The 21,319-nt window shown below is 45.2% G+C and overlaps 1 protein-coding gene across 1 annotated transcript; it reads left to right on the top strand.

The window, feature by feature from the left end:
• The first annotated feature begins 7,348 nt into the window (after positions 1–7,348).
• PRPSAP2 (phosphoribosyl pyrophosphate synthetase associated protein 2) lies at positions 7,349–20,110 on the top strand. The gene is made up of 11 exons (XM_009951055.2): positions 7,349–7,392; positions 7,985–8,135; positions 9,253–9,305; positions 9,424–9,490; positions 10,474–10,646; positions 11,590–11,705; positions 15,255–15,310; positions 17,672–17,820; positions 18,566–18,636; positions 19,308–19,454; positions 19,855–20,110. Exons 2-11 carry the CDS (start codon positions 8,017–8,019, stop codon positions 20,011–20,013), a joined length of 1,110 nt encoding a protein of 369 aa, XP_009949357.1. The 5' UTR covers positions 7,349–7,392; positions 7,985–8,016; the 3' UTR covers positions 20,014–20,110.
• The last annotated feature ends 1,209 nt before the right edge of the window (positions 20,111–21,319 follow it).

Below are 21,319 nucleotides of genomic sequence, written 5' to 3'. Positions count from 1 at the left end.
GATCTTGGATGAGGATGTCTCGAGAATCTCAAGGAGTTAAAGCCTGGGGTGACTTGCAGCACGCAGCAGGTCCTCGACAGCCGTGGATCATTGCTGAGCCCGGCAGTTCTACACTGTCGAGCAAGCACGTAAAACAGGGATCTCAACAAGAGCTGTCGCTGCCTTGCTTGGGAGGAGAGAGCACAGCAGGTGACTCTGGAGCTGGGAGAAGCTGCAGAGGTACCAGGGAGGAAACCAGCCAAGGAGGACATGGCAAGCGGTAGCTCAAGAGAAGGTATTTTGTCCTTGGGACCTGGATGAGAGCATGGGAAGAGAAACTGGGCTCAGAATAGTTAAGAGGGAAGGGTGGGAGCTAAGACAGCCTTGAAAGTACCAGCAGCATGATGGTGGGTACAGATGAATGGGAGGGAGACTACAGCAGGTGAGGACGTTCTCGTTAAGGAGAACTTAATGAGACAATAAAAGCCTCTGTGAAACCTAGCAGTCCCCGTGCCTTTCCTCCGATGAAACTTCCCTGGTGAGTAAAATCTTTAAGGATTGGACTTGTTAGATAAGGTCAAGCGAAAGACAGTGTGTGGTCTGACAGCAGAACCTCTTCCAGGGCTTGCTGACAGCAGGCAGGCAAGGATATGGCAAGTGAGGGGGCTGGTGTTGGTGAAGAGCTGCTCTGTGAGGGAAGATATCGGTCGTAGTGTTAGTGAGTGGCGCAGGCCGAGCCTCCTCCAGGTCCTCTCAGCCCTTCTTGGTTTAGCAACTGGGTGAGGGTCCCACCCAGCACTGGAGTTAACTGGCTATTGCTGATCCAGGGTCAGTCCCGATCGGCACCAAACTGGGAAGGGAAGAAGGTGCTCTTCGCTGGTTGCACTTTGCTCCTTCCCCTGCGCCTCTTCCAGCTTCTGCTTAGCTGTACGGGGCAGGGTTGGTACCAAATCTTTCTTTACGCCCCGCAGCATGCAGAACACGGCATCTTTTCTCCTGGACTGAAATCCGCTTCAATTTGCGAGCCTGCTCTGTAGTGACCTGTGACCGACTCGAGCCGTTCCCGTGTGCTCACTAAGTGCCTGTCCAGGCGTGATGTGTGTCCTGCCTCTCTGTTTGTACAGGAGCTTAGTGCGGCAAAGGGCAACCCGCTCTAGGGCCCAGTAGGCAGCACAGAGGAACGGGGTGTTTGGCACTAAATGGGGTGTTTGGCACTAACTGTGTAGCTGTTCAAATTCCCTAAAATGGCATGACTTTGCCGTCCGGTTCAACCATTTTTGTCTGAAGGCGACTCAAAGGGCAAACCACATCTGTAAATGGAAGGTGATGGATGTTAACTGGGTGTTACGTGGACTTGGCAGGACAGGACCGCACACAAACATGGCAAAGCAAAGAGAATCTGCGAACAAAGCAAAAGGTGCTCCTGCCGGCTCTTGTTCCAGGGCAGTGTTTGTTCAAACCCTCCCCCTCTCATCCAGCTTGAGACATTTGTCTGTGCAGTGACCTGTTAAACGCTGGGTATTCCAACAAGCCTCTTGTCTCTTTGTTTGAAGGCTGGTTGGAGATAACCCCGTGCTGAAGCTGATGCAACAGATCTGTTGGTCGTTGCAGGCTGACCTAGAACCGAGAGCATAGTTAGAAACAGGGAAACAAACTGAACTCAGCGAGTCTTTCCATCTAAGCTTCATGACTCAGGAGGAACAGGACTGTGACAAAATGAGTCGGTGCCTATTTCCTGCAGACGGCCAAGCCACAGCCAGGCAGCAATATTTGCGAAAACAAGGAGGGTGCTACCTACTCGCGCAGCCCTTCCCATAGATACGATGTGTTCTCTGCCTTTTTTAAGGCACTCTCGTTCCCAGACATGGGGAATACTATTTTCCAGAGCGCTCCCAAGAAATTATAAAATGACTCCTCCCTCCCTTGATTCAGAAATATGGTTTATAGCTTAGCTGGGTAATATCCAAGCCATCAGCTTCTAGAAAGCAGACACGGTCTCTCCCAAGGTATCCAGCTGAAGGCAGGGGAGGAGGGAGGTGGTGGCCTTGAGGCTGTGCTGGGTGTGGAGGTGCCGGTGTGCTGCAGAACCTCCCAGCAGGCTCGGAGGGGCTGTGTAGGGTAGAGGATGCTTTTGGGGTGCCTCATAGGACCGATCGTTGGGAGAGAACCAAACCTACTCGCAGGGCTCTGTTGTGATCAAATCAAAAGGTTTCTTTGGTGTGCCATGTCTGATAATCTGCGCTGTCAGGTGGTCTGGTAGGTGAGTTTTAACATCCATCTTTAAAAAAAAAAAAAAACAAACCACCTGGCTGAGCAGTGATGGATGGAGCTCAGGAGACTGGATGACAGTAGCATTTGTCTTCTCTCCGGTGATGGATGCAGGCTGTTGCCCAGCCAAGCACTGGGTGAGCAGTGCCCTTCACCTTGGCTGGACTAGGTGCTGGGGTTTTGTTTGGTGGTTTGTTGTTTTTTTTTTTTTTTTTTTGCACATCTCTGCTTGCCAGGATTGCATCTGGATTAAGAACAACAAATCTCTGTGAGCCAGTGTATTCACACCCAGCAAATTTTCAGAATTCCTTAGATGACTGCTAATTGGATCATTGTAAACGAAATAAAACGCGGGTGCTCATCTTCGAGCAACTATTTGTTCAACTCTTAGCATTTGGATAGTGTATTGTAAAATTAACAAATCCCTCTCCCTTGGGAGCTGAGATTTAAATTCACATTCCTCTGACCAGGAAAACAGAGGTGGGAAAGAAATTGATTTGATCAATGCAAACAAAGGCAGTAGCCTTAGAAAAAGGAGCTGAAGACAGAATCTTTTAGTTCCTGGTCCTCTGGTTTGCTTAAGCAATGTCAGGAATTTGGGGCAGCACAAATCAAATAGTCAGCGAATTCTGGGTGCCCTAGGGTATTGAAAAATGCTTCTGGGGAAGGCTGCTAATTGCATTATGGGTCAGTGCTTCGCCATGTGTTGTTTCTAGCTGTTCTGCCTTAAACTGCTGTGCTGTACCAGTGAAATCCTGCGATGAAGACTGATGCTAAGAGAGAAATTCTCTGCGAGGAGGCTAAGGAAAAGCTCAAACCCCCCTTCCCCTTTGTCCTAAAAGCCCCAAAACAAAACAAGAACCTACTAAGGTCAATGACGCTGAATCAACTGCGGAAGCACCAGCCTGTAAGCAGAAAAATACAGACTGAGAATGGTGGGGGTGGCGAGGCGTTAGGTCTGTTCTCTTGCACTTAAGTGTAACTTGGAAAAGACTCTCGGAAAGGCAGAGGATCGCTGCTGCATCTCTGTGAGGGTACAAAGAAGCTTATGGCCTCTCTGCTCACATCTTGCAAACAGATGTCTCTGCTTTGTGTGAGTGCTGCAAGTGAAGTGCTCTACATCTGGCAGCTGCTCAGCAGCTCCAGGTTAAATGGCTCTCCTTCCCCAGCTCCTGTCTGTTGAAAAAGCGAGGAAAAAAAAAAACCAAACCCCTAAACCAAAAAACAATTGATGAAGTCTTGGAACGCAAGAAGCAATGAGTGAAGGTTGTGAGATACAGGGCAACACTGGCCTGTGGATATTTTAAATGGAAAACGCAGCTCATAATGTCAGAAACTGCAGTTTTGAAGTATTAAATGTTGTCCTTTTGCAGGCACGTTTGGTGAGCTGTCCTGGCAGCTGTGGCTTTTCGTCTGCTTTCAAGGTAAGGCCAGCACAGACAGATGTGTCTGCTGGGGTGCAATGCACCCTGCAGTCCAGGAATAATTAATTGCTTTTTGTGAGGAAAAGCCGCAGCAGAAGGTACCCCATTTGTACCTTGATGCTAAATGCTAAAATTCTGATCCATCAAATGCTGTTCATCTTGGGCACGCTGAAAAATGTAATTTAAACCAGGTTCTAGCTACCCAGTTAGTGGGAAAACATGCTTTTTGTTTTACAAACATGTTTGTTTTTATTTAGGGGGGCGACCCTGGCAGGAGCTTTATCCTCCTGTGTGTGTGCAGGGTGGCTGTAACTTTGTCAAAGCAGTGAAAGGACCCAAGTTTTCTCACAGGTGCTGTCCTGTGACAAAGCTGAGCTTTTAGACAAGGTGACTACAATTAGCATCTTGCTGCAGATGTCAAATGAATCTTCATCCAGTTTAAGCTCTGGGTGCTGCGAGGAGGGCCCTGGCAGGGCACTGGGCAAATTGCATACGCTCTTGAGTATAAGGGAACTGAGAGACCACTGATTCTTTTCTTAATTTAATTTCCTGAAATGCTTCTTTCTCTAGAAACACTGCTGGCTCTGATGCCAAAGCCTAGCTGGTATCCCGGTGCCCGACGGGGATGGTGAAGACCCGTTGCTGTGGCGGTGGTGCCCAGCACAGCGCTCCAGTCCGCCATCCCTCTGATGCAGGCATGGGAGCTCCCAAACCCGGCACCTTGAGGACATCGGGACTCTCCCAACCCTGGTGGGGGACGTTACCCGCCCATCGTGCTCTTTCTTTAGGAGGGGGGGAAGCTGAAACCCAGCGCCGGCCCTGCGGGCCCCACAGTATGGCCCGTCCCGGTTCGCCCCCCCCCCCCTCCGCCCTGCACCGCCGGGGGAAGCGGGCAAGATGGCGCCGGCGGAGGCTCCCCCTCAGCCGCGCCGCGAGGCCGTGGCGCGAAGATGGGGAGGGGGGTGATTGGGGGGGGTGGGGGGGGGAGGGCGTTGCCTCGCACCCGCCCCTCACGCGCCCTCCCTCCCCGCTCCCTCCCTCCCTCCCTCCCTCCCTCGCGCGGCGCCGCCATCTTGCAAGCGGACAACCGGAGGGGCTGAGCTCCGCCGCTGCCTCTGCCTCTCCCCCTCCCCTCCGGCCGGGCTGCCTTCTCCCGGGGCCGGGGGGCCGGAGCCGGCAGGTAAGGCCTTCAGAAAGGGGCACGCACGCCTGCTCGGCCCACTTCAGCCGGCTGTGTGAGGGCAGGACATCCCCCTTCCCCAGCGCTCTCTCCCCTTCCCCACACAGGGTTCCGGCCGCCTGAGGAAGGGGCTTAGTCGCCCTCCTCTCAGGGGCCCTGTGGGAGGCGGGCCCTCTTTTGGGCGGCCCCTTTCCTGGGCTGCTGGGGACTCCTCGCCGTCCGCCAGCCCTACAGGTGAAGGGGAGCAGCGTGCTCGCTCCCACGTTGGGGGCTGCGGCGTGCCCAGGCCTCTCCCCCCGAGACAGGGAAGGGATCCTCAGGTACCCTGGGGTGCCTGAGCGGGCTTCCCCTCCCAGGGCGTGTGTAACCCACCTGGAGCGGCTGGAGGACTTAGGCGTGGGGTGGAAGGGTCGACCCTCTGCCGTTTAAAGCAGGGGGATAGGTTAGTGTGGAGGGCCCTTCTGGGCTGGGGAAATTCCCTGTGGGGAGATGGGTGAGAGGGTTCAGTTTCCTTCCAGCCCTTGGGGATCAGTGCTTCAATACCATGGTTATCCCATACAGTTATTCCTGCCTCTGGTGCTTTCTTTGTGGACATGCTTGGTTTGTGGAGGTGTAAAGCGAGAGGGAGTAGGGCATCATATGTATCCAGCCCCATAATTGTGGTGTTCATCATGGTGTCTGTGTATGTAATTGCAGCCCAAAAGAAAGGGTAGGAGTCTGTGGGCTGCAGCCTGCTCTGTGGTGCATGTCTTCTCCCGGATCTGGTGCAGACTTGGAAGATTTGTCCGCCTCAAGCCAGAGGGTTGTGGTCCCATGTGCCCTTACAGTGTCTTTAAACATTAATAAAGTTTTGTGAGCTTGCTGTCATCCCAACACCTGTTTCAAGGTTCATACATCAATATTACTCTACAAATGCAACTTTCCCCTCACACACACTGTAGTCCCCTTGTTGCTGCTGAAGTACATCCGCAAGAAGGTCCTTGGCCGATGGTTACGTGGAGAGCTGCGTTCAGTGTGGCTTGTGAATGTGTCACCATCTTAACTGTGGTGTAAAATGCACCCTGAACAATAATCAGGTTCCAACAACTCTTTGTCTTTCAGGAGATCTCTTAACTCTTTCTTGTTTCCCTAATCCATGGAGCAAAGAATTGGAAAAAAACCTGTGTCTTCAAAACACCATGTGAATATTTTTAGTAACATTGAAAGTTGTCTCTGTGTTGTTCCCATCTGATCACATGAGCAGAGTGCTTCCAGGTGGTGTTCTGAGACCTAAAAGCATTTCTAGTACATGCTCACTTCATTGGATTTAAGATGTACCTTTATATTTATGAATATTTGATGGGTGGTGGCTGTTAGTCGGCAGCTGGGAACTACAGAAAGTGTGCAGCAGAACAAAGGAAGAAACACTAGCTAAGAAACAGGTTTTTAATTCTCCTTGAACTGTTGGATATTTAGTTTGGGAGGGGTATAGGGATACAGTTGAGCTATAGACTGGATATCTGTAACCTTCTAGAATTATTATCAGCTTTTTTTAATCTTGTTTGAAAGCAAAGGCTGAAAGGGGTGGGGCCTTGCTTTGGTGGTATAGGGGGAACACACCAGGTTCTAGCAGAGTCAAAACATCTGGGTGTTCAAATTCTGTTGCTGGAACTGTTGCTATTTGTGCTCTCTGCCTGGTTTGGAAGGTTTTGATGACAGGCAGGTTTTCATTCACAGCGATTGAGCATAGCACAGAGGTTTGTTGTTAGGAAGTTCCTGACTGTGGCTCTCAGCTGCGAATGAATCGGGTACGGTTTCTGTGACCAGCTCAAACTGAGCAAGAGTACATCTGGCTGCAAAGGTGGGCTGAACGAGTTTATAGAGCTAGCCAGCTGTTCCTCTAAGTATGAAAACTGTTGTTTTTCTTTTAGATGCTGTTTTGGAGTACTTAATAGTCAATACACCATCAGTTTTTTGGAACAGATTACGTGTGACGCTTAGATAATTACATTTCTCAGCAGGGAGATGCTTGCCAGGAAAGAAATTATTGATTTATCCTAACTTCTATTTACTTGTTTTGCATTCTGCTACTCATATTTGATGTTTTCAGTTCCCTACCTAATGCTAAAATGGATGCTGAAGATTGGACTATTCATACCGCAGAGGTGAAGTGAGGTAGCCTAGGACTTTTTGAGTTGAATCTACTTTGATCTATCAGTGTCTCCTGGTCAATGTGATTTTGTTTTTTTTTTATTATTTTTTTTATTTATTTGAACAAAATGTTGTAGTAGGAGTAGTAATGAAAATGTGATGTTGCAAAGAAGAATATAAAGTGTCAAGATGGAATCCCATCAAATCCTTGTTGGGATTAGTGGTTTCAGCCTTTATTTGGAAAAAAAATTGTGTAAGTTTCCTCTTGATATTTTTCTCCTGTTTTCACAGGAGAAATATTGGTATCAAAGAATGACAACAACTGCCTCAACAAGTGGATGCATTGTCCAAGAGGTCATTATTTACAGCTACCAGCTTTATTGAACTCTTCCTTACATTTCATCCTTATTTGTAAGTTTACAATTTATTGTCAAGTGATGAAAGATACGCAGCTGTGGAAATAGACTCTTCTAGCCAGTTTAGCAGAGCCAGGACCCAGGAGCTCTGTTCAGCTCAATCCTACCTCTGACTGCCTTTGTGATCTTGAAAAAGTCAATAAATGTTGCTCAGTTCTGGAAAATGAACTCGACAAGCGGATGGAAAAGAGAATCTGTGTTACTAGGTGGTAGCCCGAGGAAAGCATTTCAAAAGAAGGAGGAAAGCTGTTAAAGTTAGGAGGTGTAGCGGGATCTTTGGAGGCCTCCAGGGAGCATTTTGCTGGGGGGGGTGTGAAGCTTGGGGGCAGGAGGAGGAAGGCAAGGCAGGCTGAGATCCCCTCCTTTGCTGTTCCGTTAGGTTTGCTCGGCTGGGTTGGGAAACGGTGTGGCTTGTGGGGCAGAGCGTACTGCAAGGGTGTGTTCTGGGACTGTTAGAGCGGTGGTAACGAGTACTAAGGATGCTGGAAAACAAAGGGCTATGGGAAGCTCCTAACTTTCTAAACAGGAAAATTGTTTCTCTTTTGTTTTTAACATCGTGGCTTTAACAGATCTTTGATTTCTTGCAGTCTTTTAGAAGCGGAAAACCAACTTAGGTTTGATGTTTTGTGTGCCATCAACTGAAATTGGGGCCATCATGAATATAACCAAGGGAGGACTGGTGCTGTTTTCAGCTAATTCCAATTCGTCATGCATGGAACTATCCAAGAGGATTGCCGAGTAAGTAAAATCCTGCAGGGCAGCTTAGGATCCTGGTGTTGTGATGGGACTTACTTTACTAAAGCCTGATTTCTGTCTTTAAGGAAAGTTACGTGGGAAAACTGCCACGCTTTGCAAGAACACCCAGTATTGCACAGCCTATTTCAACAGATCAATAGCAAAATAACTTGTGTTTGAGTTGTTCAGTGGCAGGTTGTGACTGGCTGCCGTACCTCGTGGTGAACACGTGGGAAAATGAATGTTTGGAGGGTGTTAAATAATCGTGGCAGCAGTTTTTATCTTATTCTCCTTGTAGCAGAGTTCTCTTGGATGACAGAGCTGCGTCCATCCTGGTCGCTGTATTTTTTAGATGGAACAGTTGTTTAGCTTTAAGTGCATGTATAGCAGCAGCGCTTTTATGACTTAATTAAACTTTTACCCTGCTTCTGTAAGGGTATTGGGATGCGTAACGGTACCAGGGGTGTTGCACATGATGGTTTCTTCCCGAGGCTTATGTACCCAAGGTAGGAGGGAACAGAGAACGCAGAGGAACTCCAGTTACACATTGCAAACACTCGGGCACGAGCGCGTGGAGTGCTCGGTTGTCTCGTTTCTTTAGTGATGGGGGTCTGTGCTAAAACTGAGGTGGAAGAAATAGAGCAGGCGTTAGACTTCCCTTGGGCGTTGAACAGAGCTCGCTGGTGTTTCCTCTTCACTCTGCATTGACGTTTTTTCTGTAGAGAAGAATGATTTAAAAGTGGTCTTCTAAGCATTGTGCGTGTGTATATACAGATATACATGACGACATATATAGACTGTATATACAAATATATATTAAAAATTAGAAATTGCTACATCATTTAGTAATCGGGCATTATTTTTTTTTTCCGCTGCCTGTTCTGAGCTTGGCTTGCAAATGAGTTTAGCTTAGTCTGCTGTGCAGCTGCTGGAACTAGTAGGTGCTTTCTTAAGAGATTTCCACTGGAATTACTGGGTTTATGGTTTGGGATTTCCTTTTCTTGGGTTTCTCCTGTGAAATACAGCCTTCTCAGTAACTACTGCATTGTATGGGCTTTGCATTTGTCTCGCTCTTCATTTTCCCACAGTGACTTCTACTTTTCTTTTTCTACTCCTGCAGGCGCTTAGGAGTGGAGATGGGGAAGGTTCAGGTTTATCAAGAGCCAAACAGAGGTGAGCACGTAATTGGCAAAACTGGAAACCTACCATGATGTGTGTGTATTGGCTACCCTTTCCTTAGACTCTGTTGAGTTTTGCTATTGCAAATATTACATGTTTCTCTTCTTGGCAGAAACAAGAGTGCAGATTCAGGAGTCTGTGAGAGGAAAGGATGTATTTATCATCCAAACAGTTTCAAAGTGAGTAACTGTTTAAAGACACTTTGTATTTTGACATGGGCTGTCCATAGGAATGCTTCTGTTTTCATTTTTCTTTGTATTTTATGTATATGATACAGTATAATAAGCTTAGATTAACTAGATAGAGGCATCTCTGTGGGTTTTTTGTTGCTGAGGGTTTTTTTATGTGCACAAAGAAGCCTTCAGTATAAGCTAACCTCTGTTGCTTTAATTTTCAGTGAATATGTCAATGACACTTTCCCCGGGTCTCTGCAATCTTTCACTAAGTGCACTTTTTTGCTTATGTCATTCTCTGTAAATTCTTCCCTTACCTGCCTCCAGCACCAAACTTCTAAATGTAGGAGGAGCATTTCCTAGGCAGTGTGTCCCATGATTCAGAAAACAACGTTTTTTGTGTGTGTGTGAAAAGAACTTTACAAATGCGAAGACTTTTTTTTAAATGGCAACAGAAATAGTAGTGTCTGTTGATGACCAGTTCTTGTCTAAAGAGCTGCCCTCTCAATCTTTTAATTGAGGGCGGAAAATAGATGGTAATTGTTAAATATTTAGCCTGCTGTTGGCTTGAAAATTGAGGAATGTGTTGTAAAGTCTGAACTTTTTTTTAAAAAAGCTTATCTATGTAGAAAAATATATATATATTGGTTTGTGCACAATAGAAAGAGATGTTGGAGATAAATTATGGACTACTTTGTTACTGCAACACGTTCTGTTACTACAAGCCTGAAAATGATGTAACAAAACCAGCTGAATTGCCCAAAATAGCCAAGTGAAAAAAAGATAATGAAGGGTAATTCTAGTGAAGAATTAAAATGCTGGGTCCAGGGAACTTGCTGTCCTGAGGTGCACAGCTGGCTTCCTAGTGAAGATTGCTCAGTCACTGAACTCTGCTGCCTTGGATGAAACCCCTGGAGTGGGTATAAATTCTGTGTTGAATACAGGATTTCTATGCGCGAGATAACAGAACTAGATGTTTCTTGTTCCAGGGATGTGAATACTACGATCATGGAACTCCTGATCATGGTGTATGCTTGTAAAACCTCCTGTGCCAAAAGCATTATCGGAGTGATTCCGTACTTCCCGTACAGCAAACAGTGCAAGATGAGGAAAAGGGGCTCCATTGTCTCTAAATTACTGGCTTCAATGATGTGCAAAGCTGGTAAGAATGCGGCTTGTTAGGAAACAAGCAGGGCAGTGGGGGCTCTTGCTGTCAGCTTTCAGCTTTAGAGAGGCTTGTGCACAAGTTGGGACTGTTTAAAAATAACTGCCAAGTTTTTCGTGAGTTTAAAACCCACGTAGAAAGGAGAATGTAATTAGAAACGTTTCCAAATGATGAGTTCACAAAACCCACCAAACTTGTAACAGCCATTTTACCTCGTGTCCTACTGAGCTGGCAACATGAGCCTGCTGGACTCTGCTGCTTCGGGCCGTGGTATCTCTGTTTCATAATAGTCTTTTCCTTTCTGACAGTCTCATAAACAGTTGTGCTTTGTCATTTCTAGCCTCTTTTTTAGCTGTTAGATGCTTTGTATCTGGCCTTTACGTTTGAGATGATGTGGGAGAATGAGATTCTTTATTTTCATAGCTTTTGGCACATTTTCTTTTGTGCTCCTTTCCTTTTGCTCCTGTCCCTGGGAAAAATGGGCAGTTAAAACGAACAGAATGTCTTGTTTTGAGTGAAGGGTTTTGATGATTAGCATTTGGGCCCATTTTTCAGGAGTGCAGGACTCTCGCGTTAGCTATGCTGGGGTCTTGCTGTGTGGCATAAGACAGTTGATCTTATTAGTGCTTCCATTTCATCACGTGTTGAATCGAGAAGGATCTTACCTGCCTCAGTGTGGCACTGCTGAGTCAATTATTTAGAGGTTCTTTTAAAAAGGACACTGTAGAAATCCTGAACCGTGGTAATGTTGGTGTGCTTAAGAGGGACATGGTTAATGTGCTACGTACTTCCCTAAGTGTTCTTGTCCTAATGTGGCTTGGAGAGTCTGTTCTGGACAAACTTCAGTTAAACTTGAGAGGAATAAAGAGTGTGGCTGTTGTTCTCCCTTACTTTCCTTGATGTGCTTCTCTGTCTGTCTTTTTCTTATATTTTTTTAAAGGACTAACTCATCTTATTACCATGGATCTACATCAGAAGGAAATACAGGGCTTCTTCAACATTCCGGTGGATAACTTGCGAGCATCTCCGTTTTTACTACAGTACATCCAAGAAGAGGTGAGGAAGGCCTGCTGTTACAGATGCTTTTTCGTAATTATTTTTTGTCACGTCTCAAGGCTTCTGAAACAGATTCCTCTGAAAAGACAAACTCTTCAAACAGAATTTTAAAGGGGGGAACGTCATGTTGTGGCAGGGAGTGGGGTTGGGGCAGTTGTTTCTTTTCTTCCCCCCAGGCTTTTTTGCTTTCATGAAGAGCTGGCTTTTTCTTATGCATGCAGTGATGCTGTCCTGTCTTCTTAGATATATTCCCCTAACTAATATTAAAAAAAAAAAAAAGAGGGTTTTCTTGCTGTTCCTTTTTCCAGTTTCCGTGACATTTATAGGACGAACTGTTGTGTAGGTGTAATGTATATGCTATTATGAAAACGCTTTGGAAGTTAAGTTGGAAGTAAACTATGAGAGAGCCTATCGATCATGTTCTGAAAGTAAAAACAAATGAGTTCTTGTGTGGAAATCTTCACCTGCTTTGTTTGGCGTGTCTTGACTTGAGGAGCTTAACATCTGATGTTCTATGTGCCCATTTCTCCATCTTATTTTTATAAGTGCTTTGAGAAGTGCTACTGGTAGATCCCATATATACAAATTGTGCAAATGATAATTGTAGGTATAAGTTGCATATTATGCCTCTGACTAATGATGATTTGGAATAAAGCAAGTGCTTTCTTCCTCGTGAGAGAAAAGGCTTAGCTGACTCTTGAATCCAAGCTATTTCTTTTTATAGAGATAGGAATGCCTCATTAAAAAACAAAAGCAAACCCAAAAAAACCCGCAAACCACTAAAAAAAGTAAACCCAAAACCAAACCAACATGATTTTGTTATGACTATGTTAAAATCCATTTGGGGAATCAGTTACCATTTGAATCGATCGTTGTCATTTCATTTGGTAATAGAGTCAAAGAGGAGGATAGAACAAAACTCCGGGCTCTGGCTTTGCCACAGTCGTACATCTGGTGTACCAGGAGAGTAGTATTGCACACTGTAAGCACTGCATAAGTTAAAAAAAAAAAAAAAAGAAAACCAAATACACAGACAAGTTGTGCCTTTATATGTTGCTTGAATGCATGTGTTATGGTTGATAACAAGATCGTGTTCCTCGTTTGTTCTTGAAGCACATCTTGGTACGTGAGCCCTTAATGGTCACAAAGAATTGTTGCAGCTTTGAGTCTGGCACTGCTGTGCAGTCGAACAAACGAACGTTTGTGGAGTTCTACTGAAGTGTGTGTAGAGAGGTCTTAAAAGATACTTTCAGGTTTTCGTTTCTTCATTCCTCTGCTTGTCTGCGAGATGACTTGCTAAAACTCAAGTTGACTGAATGTATCTGGTCACATAGGATCTGTATTGGCAAGTGCCTTCACCAGCCAGTGAAGGTACTTACAGTATCTTTTCTTAACATCTTAACATCTGGTGCTGCTCAGGGAGAATTTAGTAGTCACCTCGAGTTCATGGTAGCAGCAGCTTGCTGTATATTCGGCATTGTGAATGCCAAAGCGTGAAAAATGTTTGAAATGGCAGTTGTGATGGGGTGGATTGAGAAACACGAAGTAGAGCCCAGCGTGATAAGAATGGAGGTCACTTAAAAAGCGTTTAACTGAAAGTGAAGAGGATAAGGGCTTGTGGTTGTTCCCTGTCAGGAATTTATGCACAGGTGTGAAGAGGACTACTTGGTGTTCTGGGATGAGGACAGTCCAATCAGTGAAATTAGTGTGGTATGAAAATAAGTTGGTCATTTTCCTTTTTGGGCTTGGCAAATGTTCAGTAGTTACTGTCTTCTCTTTCCGATGTGTACGTGTTAATCTTAGAGTGACGTAGCTCTCTGTTACAAGGAGTTGTTGATGTCTCACTGCCTTCTGGATGACATTTCTGGCTTTCTGACTTCATTTTTATAGAGCTGACACCAAATTTGATAATTTGGCAGGGGAAAAATGAAGCAATGATGTCTGAACAAGATCAAAGCTTTTATTATGTCAAGTGACAGGCCCTGCCTTGTCCGTACCTTCCATCGTGTTAATCTTTGTAGCCTGTTGTATAACTAAGTGTTTGTAAAGGACAGAACATGCTGAATTCCCAGTGTTATAGGTGGAGTTAGTAACACTGCAGGTGATTAACGTTGCCTGACATGTCCTCAGAAAAGCTCTTGTTTTCAGTTGGTTAGGCCCATGCCTGAATTCAGAACCTAATTTTTCCTTTCCATGCCTATTTCAAGCAGAGTGCCTTTGGAGATACTCAGCCAGTGTCAGTGTGGTTTGCATGTTTGAGGACAAGATTGGAAGAACTTACCTTGCTCGTGTTTGAAAAAACCCAAGTATTTCTGTGCTCTAGAACTGGTATTTGACATCTGGCAGCAAGGTGATGAACTACATATTAGGGTACCATCCCCTCAAGTCTGTGAAATTACAGCTGTAACAGATCAGTTTGCAGGTTTTTAGTAAAAAACCTTCTGTCCCTGAACACTGGGAGTCTGAGGATTGGATCTGCTCTGTAGGGCTTTGCTCGCTGTTGCAGCTGAGGGGATCTGTGGACCGTTGTTATGGCAAGTGATGGGAGGACAGACGGGTTCTCTGGGTGCTGCTCTCCGTGGCAGACAGATCGTCCCGGGGCAGCCCAGGGAAGGAAAACACTGAGTTTGCAAGGAAGGGGGTAAGATGAGATACTAGAGGGAGCACAGATTGCTGTTGGAGAGGAAGACTGGAAGTGTGAATGGTGGGATGCTGGACAAGGAAAGACGAGTCTGGTTGGAGTCACTGTTTGCAGGGAAAGTGGAGACTGGGATAAGGAACTTCTGAGAGATGGGGACTCAAATGCTGGCTAAATGGGGAGGAGGAGTCTGGAGTGAAAAGCTAGTAGAGAATGGGGCAGGGCAGAGGCAGCAAACTTTGGAGTAAACTGTGCTTGTGAAGGCTGGCTGAAGTACCCCTCCGGCCTTGACATGAAACCCGGGCTGCTTGCCCTTACCGCTTCGCTGCTGGCGGCGTTTGCAGCAGCATCCTCTAGTTTTGCTCTGTGTAGGAGACAGTTTGCAGCAATATTGTCCGGGAGCGGTGCGGTGAATGCGGAATTTTTATCCCTTTTGATGGTCCGTATAAAGAGTCAGATGGAGAGGTGTTACTTTTTCTGGCGTGCTCTGAAAAACAGTAGGAAAGAGATGAAATGCTGTGTGTTCAGGTGGTTAAACACTGCCATGTGCACGCACAAGGCGATTTAAGTTGAACAGGAAGCTTTAATTTTGATGGTTTCCTGTTTCTTTTAACGCTTGTCCATGTAGCCCTGATGTTCTTCTACAGCAGTTACTTTTGTGTGATCTGTCATACCACGTGGTGTTTATGAAAGGTACAGTTTTAAGTTAATATCTGAATTTTCTACATACCTGTTTTTACTGAGCTGTGAAGTCTGATCATGAACCATGGATTCTTGAGGTTGATTTCTTATGTTAGGTAAAATGTTCGATGCTTAAAATTCTTCTGGCAAAATAAAGTTCTCTGATTCTTACTGAGTTACAATTTGTCTAAAGATATGAAGTAGACATTGCTATCTGTTATTTACTACAGATACCAGACTACAGGAATGCTGTAATTGTGGCCAAATCACCTGCGTCTGCAAAGAGGTGGGTAAGATCTGCTCTCTTGTGTTAGAGCAGGAAATCTCTCTCGTGATTTTGTTCTTAGGATCAAGTGAAGGACAGATGCCCAGTAATTAGAAGCCTTCAAATCCCTCCCAGTTCTGCTTTGTCAGATACGTAGTTTTTACATCATCGCTATAATCATAATAAATCCAAGGAGAGTAAAAACCAAACAAACAGAAGGATGAGGTAATCAATAGAGTGCTTAGGATAAAGAAGGTATTTAATCATATTCTATTTCTGTGCATTTACATGATTAATTTCCTGCTGTAAATGAAGAAAAATGGCTGGAAGTATAACGCCGTTAATCCAGAGTAATTGCTTAGCGTGGTCATAACTTAGAATGTGGTTGATCAGATCCGAAATGCAGGTGGCTTATGGTCTGGCATGGTGAGCCAGGGTTTGATGTTCAAGATGATTTTTATTGTGAAGTCCTAGTTGGCCGAACAACTGTTCTTAATCCGTGAAGCTTTTTGGTTGACTATTCCTAAACTCGTTGGAGCTACAGTGCTCTCAGCAGGTGCTGTAAGAGATGGACCATGGTTTCAGAGGCGCTGTATTTGCTGTGGTGACAAACCAATAGTTTAGTGAAAAGTTATCTGGACTTTCATGCCGAGGAGTCATGATACTCTTGTTTTTAAATAAGAAATACTTTGAGTGAGGGGAACAACTTTTATCATCTTTGTTTTCCAGCAGTACTTTTTCTGCAGTTTCTTTTGCTTTGGCCGGTTATTTTATGTTTGCTTGTCTTTGACAGTTTCTTTTACTTGGTGTCAGTATTGCCTCTTGGGTGTAGGCAGGCATTTTGTTGAAGCATTTTCATGCTCGTCAAGTAGCTGTGCATGCCAGCAAATAGCCTACATGTGCCTTTAACTGATCAGACAGAGGAGTTGCACCCATAACCGATTTGTGTAGGAGAGTGTCCCAGAGCTGTATTGTTCAGCTGCTTCACGGGTACACGTGAGCATTTAAGAGCAGTATTTGGGGAGGTACATTGTATTTGGAAAAGGGAGGTTGAATGTTTCAGCATAATCGAGGAGAACACTTTTCAGATGAATGCCTTCTTGTGAAAGAGAGCCTTTGCCTGATGAAGTTCAGGATGTTTCTGTGGTTTCTGAGCTCACTGGAAAATGAATAACTTATTTTACTGTCACTTTGGATTTTATTCAGTTTAATATTGCATTTTGAATAAATTATTTAGTTGATACGATTATGCCGCCTTAGTCATAACTCTTAAGATAAATATGTTTGGAATTGCGATTTATCTATAGTTAACTAGAAAAAATTCCTGGAAAAAATTATCCTCACCATATGATAACCACAGGGCAGAAGATTCTTCCTTTTTAATTAACTGAGCATCACGATGGGCAAATTATCTCTGGACTTTGAGTTGTTTGGATAGTGAAGCAAGGCTTAAGCGTGAAGGAGGTGATTCAGGCCCCAGGTCTCAGCTGCTGACGTTAGCACAGAGTGTGGCCCTGTGATCCCACCAGGCTTGCTTTGACCCGAAGGAGACTAAGTGGCTGGTTTAGGCTCGGTACCCAGCTCTGGGGTGTGCCGGGTACCGTAGGATGGATCTGCCAGTTTTGACTCGCTGCTTCCAGCATCTGGGATACAAGCACTGTCTGTGAAATCCCTGTTTCCTGACTCCCTGCTTTTCCCACTCCCCCAGCTAACCTTATGCTTCTTTACATAAATTTCTAATTTTAGTCGAAGAAATACTGCATGGTGAAGGATCTTTTTGTAAGCTTGTGAAAATCCAGGCTGTTTAACTTCAAAGTGTGGTTTGTCAGGCAAAATGATCGTCTGGATTCTCTTTTCTGTAGGATATCTAAGGTTATGGATCAGAACTTTAGGAATTTTGGGGTTTTTAGTGCGTGACTTGCTCAAATAGGTAAACACTTGTGTTCTGTTTTCATGTGAATATCTTTTTTCCCCTGTTAAATGTACACAGTCCAGACATCTAGGCTGTTCTTGGTTACTGTTGGATGAGACCTGCTAAAGCATGGGATTTCAAGAATGCTGAAGGCCAGGAAGTGGGGTTTTTTGACTGTTGGGCAAAACAGGAGGGAGTAATCAGAATTATGTGACATTTATCATGTTCCTTCAAGGCCAGTATGGGTACTTCAAGGTTATTCTGACTCTCACAAGCCTGGTGAAAAAACGATTCTAAGGAGCAAGTGGTTTCTTCTATGTGTTTTCCTAAAATTGTAGAATAGTTCCATTTTTCTTCTGAAACGTTAGAAATAAGATGGAAATAGATTAGGATTGTATGTACGTGAATGATTTTCAATTTAATGTATTTCTGGATTGTTTGTTGTTTTTTTTTAAACCCTTTCCTTACAGGGCACAGTCATTTGCTGAGCGCTTGCGGTTGGGAATTGCTGTGATTCATGGGGAAGCCCAGGATGCCGAGTCTGACATGGTGGATGGTCGCCACTCGCCACCTACAGCCAAAAACGTAGCTGCCATTCATCCCAGTTTGGAGATACCCAGTAAGTAAGTTTGTGTGTGAGTGTTCACTGTCGTTTTTTGTGGGTTTGGGGAACGGGGCTGGCAGTGATGGACCATCGAAAAGGAGTGGTTCTTTAGGGGGAAAGATTACTTTTTTTTCTTAGTAGAGGGGAAAAAAAGGTTCCTTTTTGATCCTCTTTGTCCATGGTTTTCCTGCCAGGCTGTGTGTGAGGTCTGTGCCCTGTATAGGGGGGGTTGTGTGCTTACAGGTAGAAGAGCCTCTGGCAGAAAGGCCCCACTTTTTTGCCATTTACTTTTCCTGTTGGAACTTTTCTGGGACACAGAGCGAGGAAGCTGAGCTGACGCTGGTTTTGTGTGTAGCTGTATGATGTCATGGGCCTTGACAGAGTAGCTGTGCTGAACGTGGATGTGCCCTATAGCTGGGCGAGCAAAGCTTTGTTGTGTAAACCTAGCTTGGACCTCAGTGGGGTGATGGAACTTGTTGTGTCTGCAAGCCACTCTCTTCTCTCCTGAATTTAAGAATTAATTGAATTGGTTAAGAATTTGGGTGTAAATGAATGTAGTTAATACTTCGGCTAAGCTTAAAAAGAATCATTTCTCTATTAAAATCTTGCTGCTTTTTCCCAGTAATGCTGTGGTGGTTGAAATTGTTGTTGCTTCATTTGTGACCCAGGCAAAGCAGATATTTCCACACTTGAAGTAAATTGTATAACTTTCTCTTTCTTTCTCCTTTCCACCCTTCTAAAAAAATTTACCTTTAATCAGTGCTGATTCCCAAGGAAAAACCACCGATCACAGTTGTTGGAGATGTAGGAGGAAGGATAGCTATCATTGTGGTAAGATGCCATCGCTTCTGATAAATGATATTAAACACGTTGAAGTTGCAGTAGATACTCTGCTGTATCAGCCACTAAACTTTGGTGGGGGGTGGACTTGGGGTACTGCACTTTTCATACCGTGAGGCAGCGTTCCGCACGCTTGCGAAGCTGACTGAGCTGTGAAGTGCTGAAAAGCAGCGTTTGGACCTGGTTTCTATGAATAGGCCAGATAAAAATCTGTTCAAGTGCTTGCCTGAAGGTGAGGAGTTTCAGGTGGTGCTTAGACATCAGATTGTGGGAAAATCACCACGTTTCTGTTCTCTGAGTTTAGAAATGCCGGTGAAGTAGAGATGATGCAGTCTTACCGTTTCGCTGAAGCAGAGTGTAATCTCTGGGCTTGTCGTGGAAAAGGGCAATTTTCTGTTAGTTTGGTTGTTGAGTGTCAGTTGTCTCGGCTTTTCCCTCTTCCCTCATGGAGCAATCGCTCTGCCCCTTCATGTTGCAGTAGTTTTGGATGCTGCTCTACCGTCTAGCTCAGGTCTCTGAAGAACAGCATCAATAAAAATGTCCATTTTTGTGTTGGCTGTGAAGTGTCCGATTTGAAAGAGATGTCCTGTCGATCTGGGTGTGCTGTGTTGATCTGGCTGGGGACACGGTGAATCTTCACTGACTCGATCTGCTTTGGACAGGATGACATTATAGATGACGTTGACAGCTTCCTTGCTGCCGCCGAGACCCTCAAGGAAAGGGGGGCTTACAAGATCTTCGTGATGGCCACGCATGGCCTGTTGTCTTCAGATGCTCCCAGGCTGATAGAGGAATCTGCAATCGATGAAGTAAGCGCGGACTCTGAAGTTCTGTTCAAATGATTTTGGGGTTTTTAAGCAAGGAATTTTCTCCCGACTTGATTCTTAAAATATACTGACATGAAGAATTTAGCTGGGAGGTTCCTGGGTTCAGGCTTTGGGTGCTAGAACATCTACGTGTCCTTAAACCGCAGCAACGGGAAACGAGGGGAGCAGTGAGATGACAGCCTGCCAGCGTTAGCAGACTTTTCCCCTCAGCGTGGGGGATATTTTCGTACCTTCCTTTAGACCCGCTCGGCAGAATGAAAGGGAGGAAGGGCAGTGCCATGGGTATCCATGGATACGTGGCCGTTCGTTTTGGCGGCTCTGATACGGGAGGTGGAAAAGAGCTTCGTCTTCCTGATTGTGTTTTTTTTTTTTCTTTCTGTAGGTGGTTGTTACAAACACAATTCCACACGAAATACAAAAACTCCAGTGCCCTAAAATCAAGACGGTGGATATCAGCATGATCCTCTCGGAAGCCATTCGCAGGATCCACAACGGCGAGTCCATGTCATACCTTTTCAGAAATATAGGACTGGATGATTAATGCCTCTTAGTCTGAAGAAACACCCCGGGCCAAACTGGAAGCGAACAGATAATGAGCTGTGAAGCATCGTGCTTACCTTAATATTTCTATTGAGCCACTTTTTGTTTTCTCTTGGTTTAAGTATCAAGGTAGAACAGTTTTTAAGAGCTTTTTTTTTTTTTCCTTGCAGGGTTTTTTTTTTTGGGGGGGGGGGTGGGGTGGGGAGTGGGGAATAAACATTTTACAAAAACCAGTTCTAGTTGCTTTTAGGTTAGTTGCACTATAGACGTGATGGAAAAAACCCACAAAACACTTGAGGCAAGAATTTGGCTTCTAAATTAAGCATTCCTTCTCCAAAGCTGCTTGCTTACAAGTGCTTTAAAAGATAATAAAATGAAGTGACTGTATAATATTTGCATTTTAAGAACCAAAAAGGTTGTACTGTTGTATGCAGTTCAGTGATTTTGTAGGAGTGCTTTTATAGAAAAGCATATGAAATATGCACCTGTATTTATTTTCTGCGACAAAGAATAAAGATTTGTTTTGTGTGAGCTTTCTAAAAATGTTGGTGTGCTTGGCGCTTGTCTTCCACAGTGTGTCCGCTTAAAAACGGTTTGCAGGGACGTTACTGAAAGAAATCAGAGGTGAATTGATTCTGTTACGCTAATGTGCTGCTCTGGTGTGTGAACGGGGTTCAGGCTTCTTGGCGGTGAGGAGAGTAACGTGTGTTTTGCTTGTTGTTGCAGTGGAACACCTGCAGACGAGGAGGAGGAGGTGCTGCTTCTCCCTGATACCGCACCTCATGGTCATTTTTCTACTTGTCTTCTGCTGAGCAGTCTTGTAAAAATCCGAATACAACCTCTCACCATCCGGTTGCAGGTGCTGTCGCCGATGTTTTTAGGTTGGTCGTAATTTGGCAGTTAGGGCCCACTGCCAGCGTGCTGCTTTGCTTGAGGGGACGTGGGACGGAGCTACATCCGTGGCTGGATGTCAAGGAGCAGCGGGGACTTGGGAGGACTTTGGAATATTGTGGGGGGCAGAGGTTCCAGCTGGTAAAATCCACATCAGCTCGTCACAGGTGAACCTGCGTCAGAGGTTTCTAGCCTGGCCTGAAGGCGTGGATGAGCTGAAAAATCCGGCCGTAGCGCGGGGCTTGGCTTGCTCAGGTTTGGCTTTCCCGGCCGGACTTGCGTACCAGCCGGCTGCCCCACCGAGCTTCCCACCTCGGAGACTTGAAGTTCCTGACCTGTGGTGGAAGGAATGAGCGTTTGGGGGTGGTCTGGTCTGGTCTGTCCATCAGTGTGGCCTGCACATGAGTAAAAGCTTC

This window comes from Leptosomus discolor, chromosome 14 (assembly GCF_034619465.1).
Source record: "Leptosomus discolor isolate bLepDis1 chromosome 14, bLepDis1.hap2, whole genome shotgun sequence".
NCBI classification, from domain to species: Eukaryota; Metazoa; Chordata; class Aves; order Leptosomiformes; family Leptosomidae; genus Leptosomus; species Leptosomus discolor.
This window is presented reverse-complemented; position numbering and strand designations above follow the sequence as displayed.

Excerpts from the sequence above, each read along its gene's own strand:
- PRPSAP2 (XM_009951055.2), top strand. The coding sequence starts at position 8,017 with ATGTTTTGTGTGCCATCAACTGAAATTGGGGCCATCATGAATATAACC. Across the intron at positions 8,136-9,252 it reads CTATCCAAGAGGATTGCCGA|GCGCTTAGGAGTGGAGATGG; the intron begins GTAAGTAAAATC and ends CTACTCCTGCAG. Across the intron at positions 9,306-9,423 it reads TTATCAAGAGCCAAACAGAG|AAACAAGAGTGCAGATTCAG; the intron begins GTGAGCACGTAA and ends TCTTCTTGGCAG.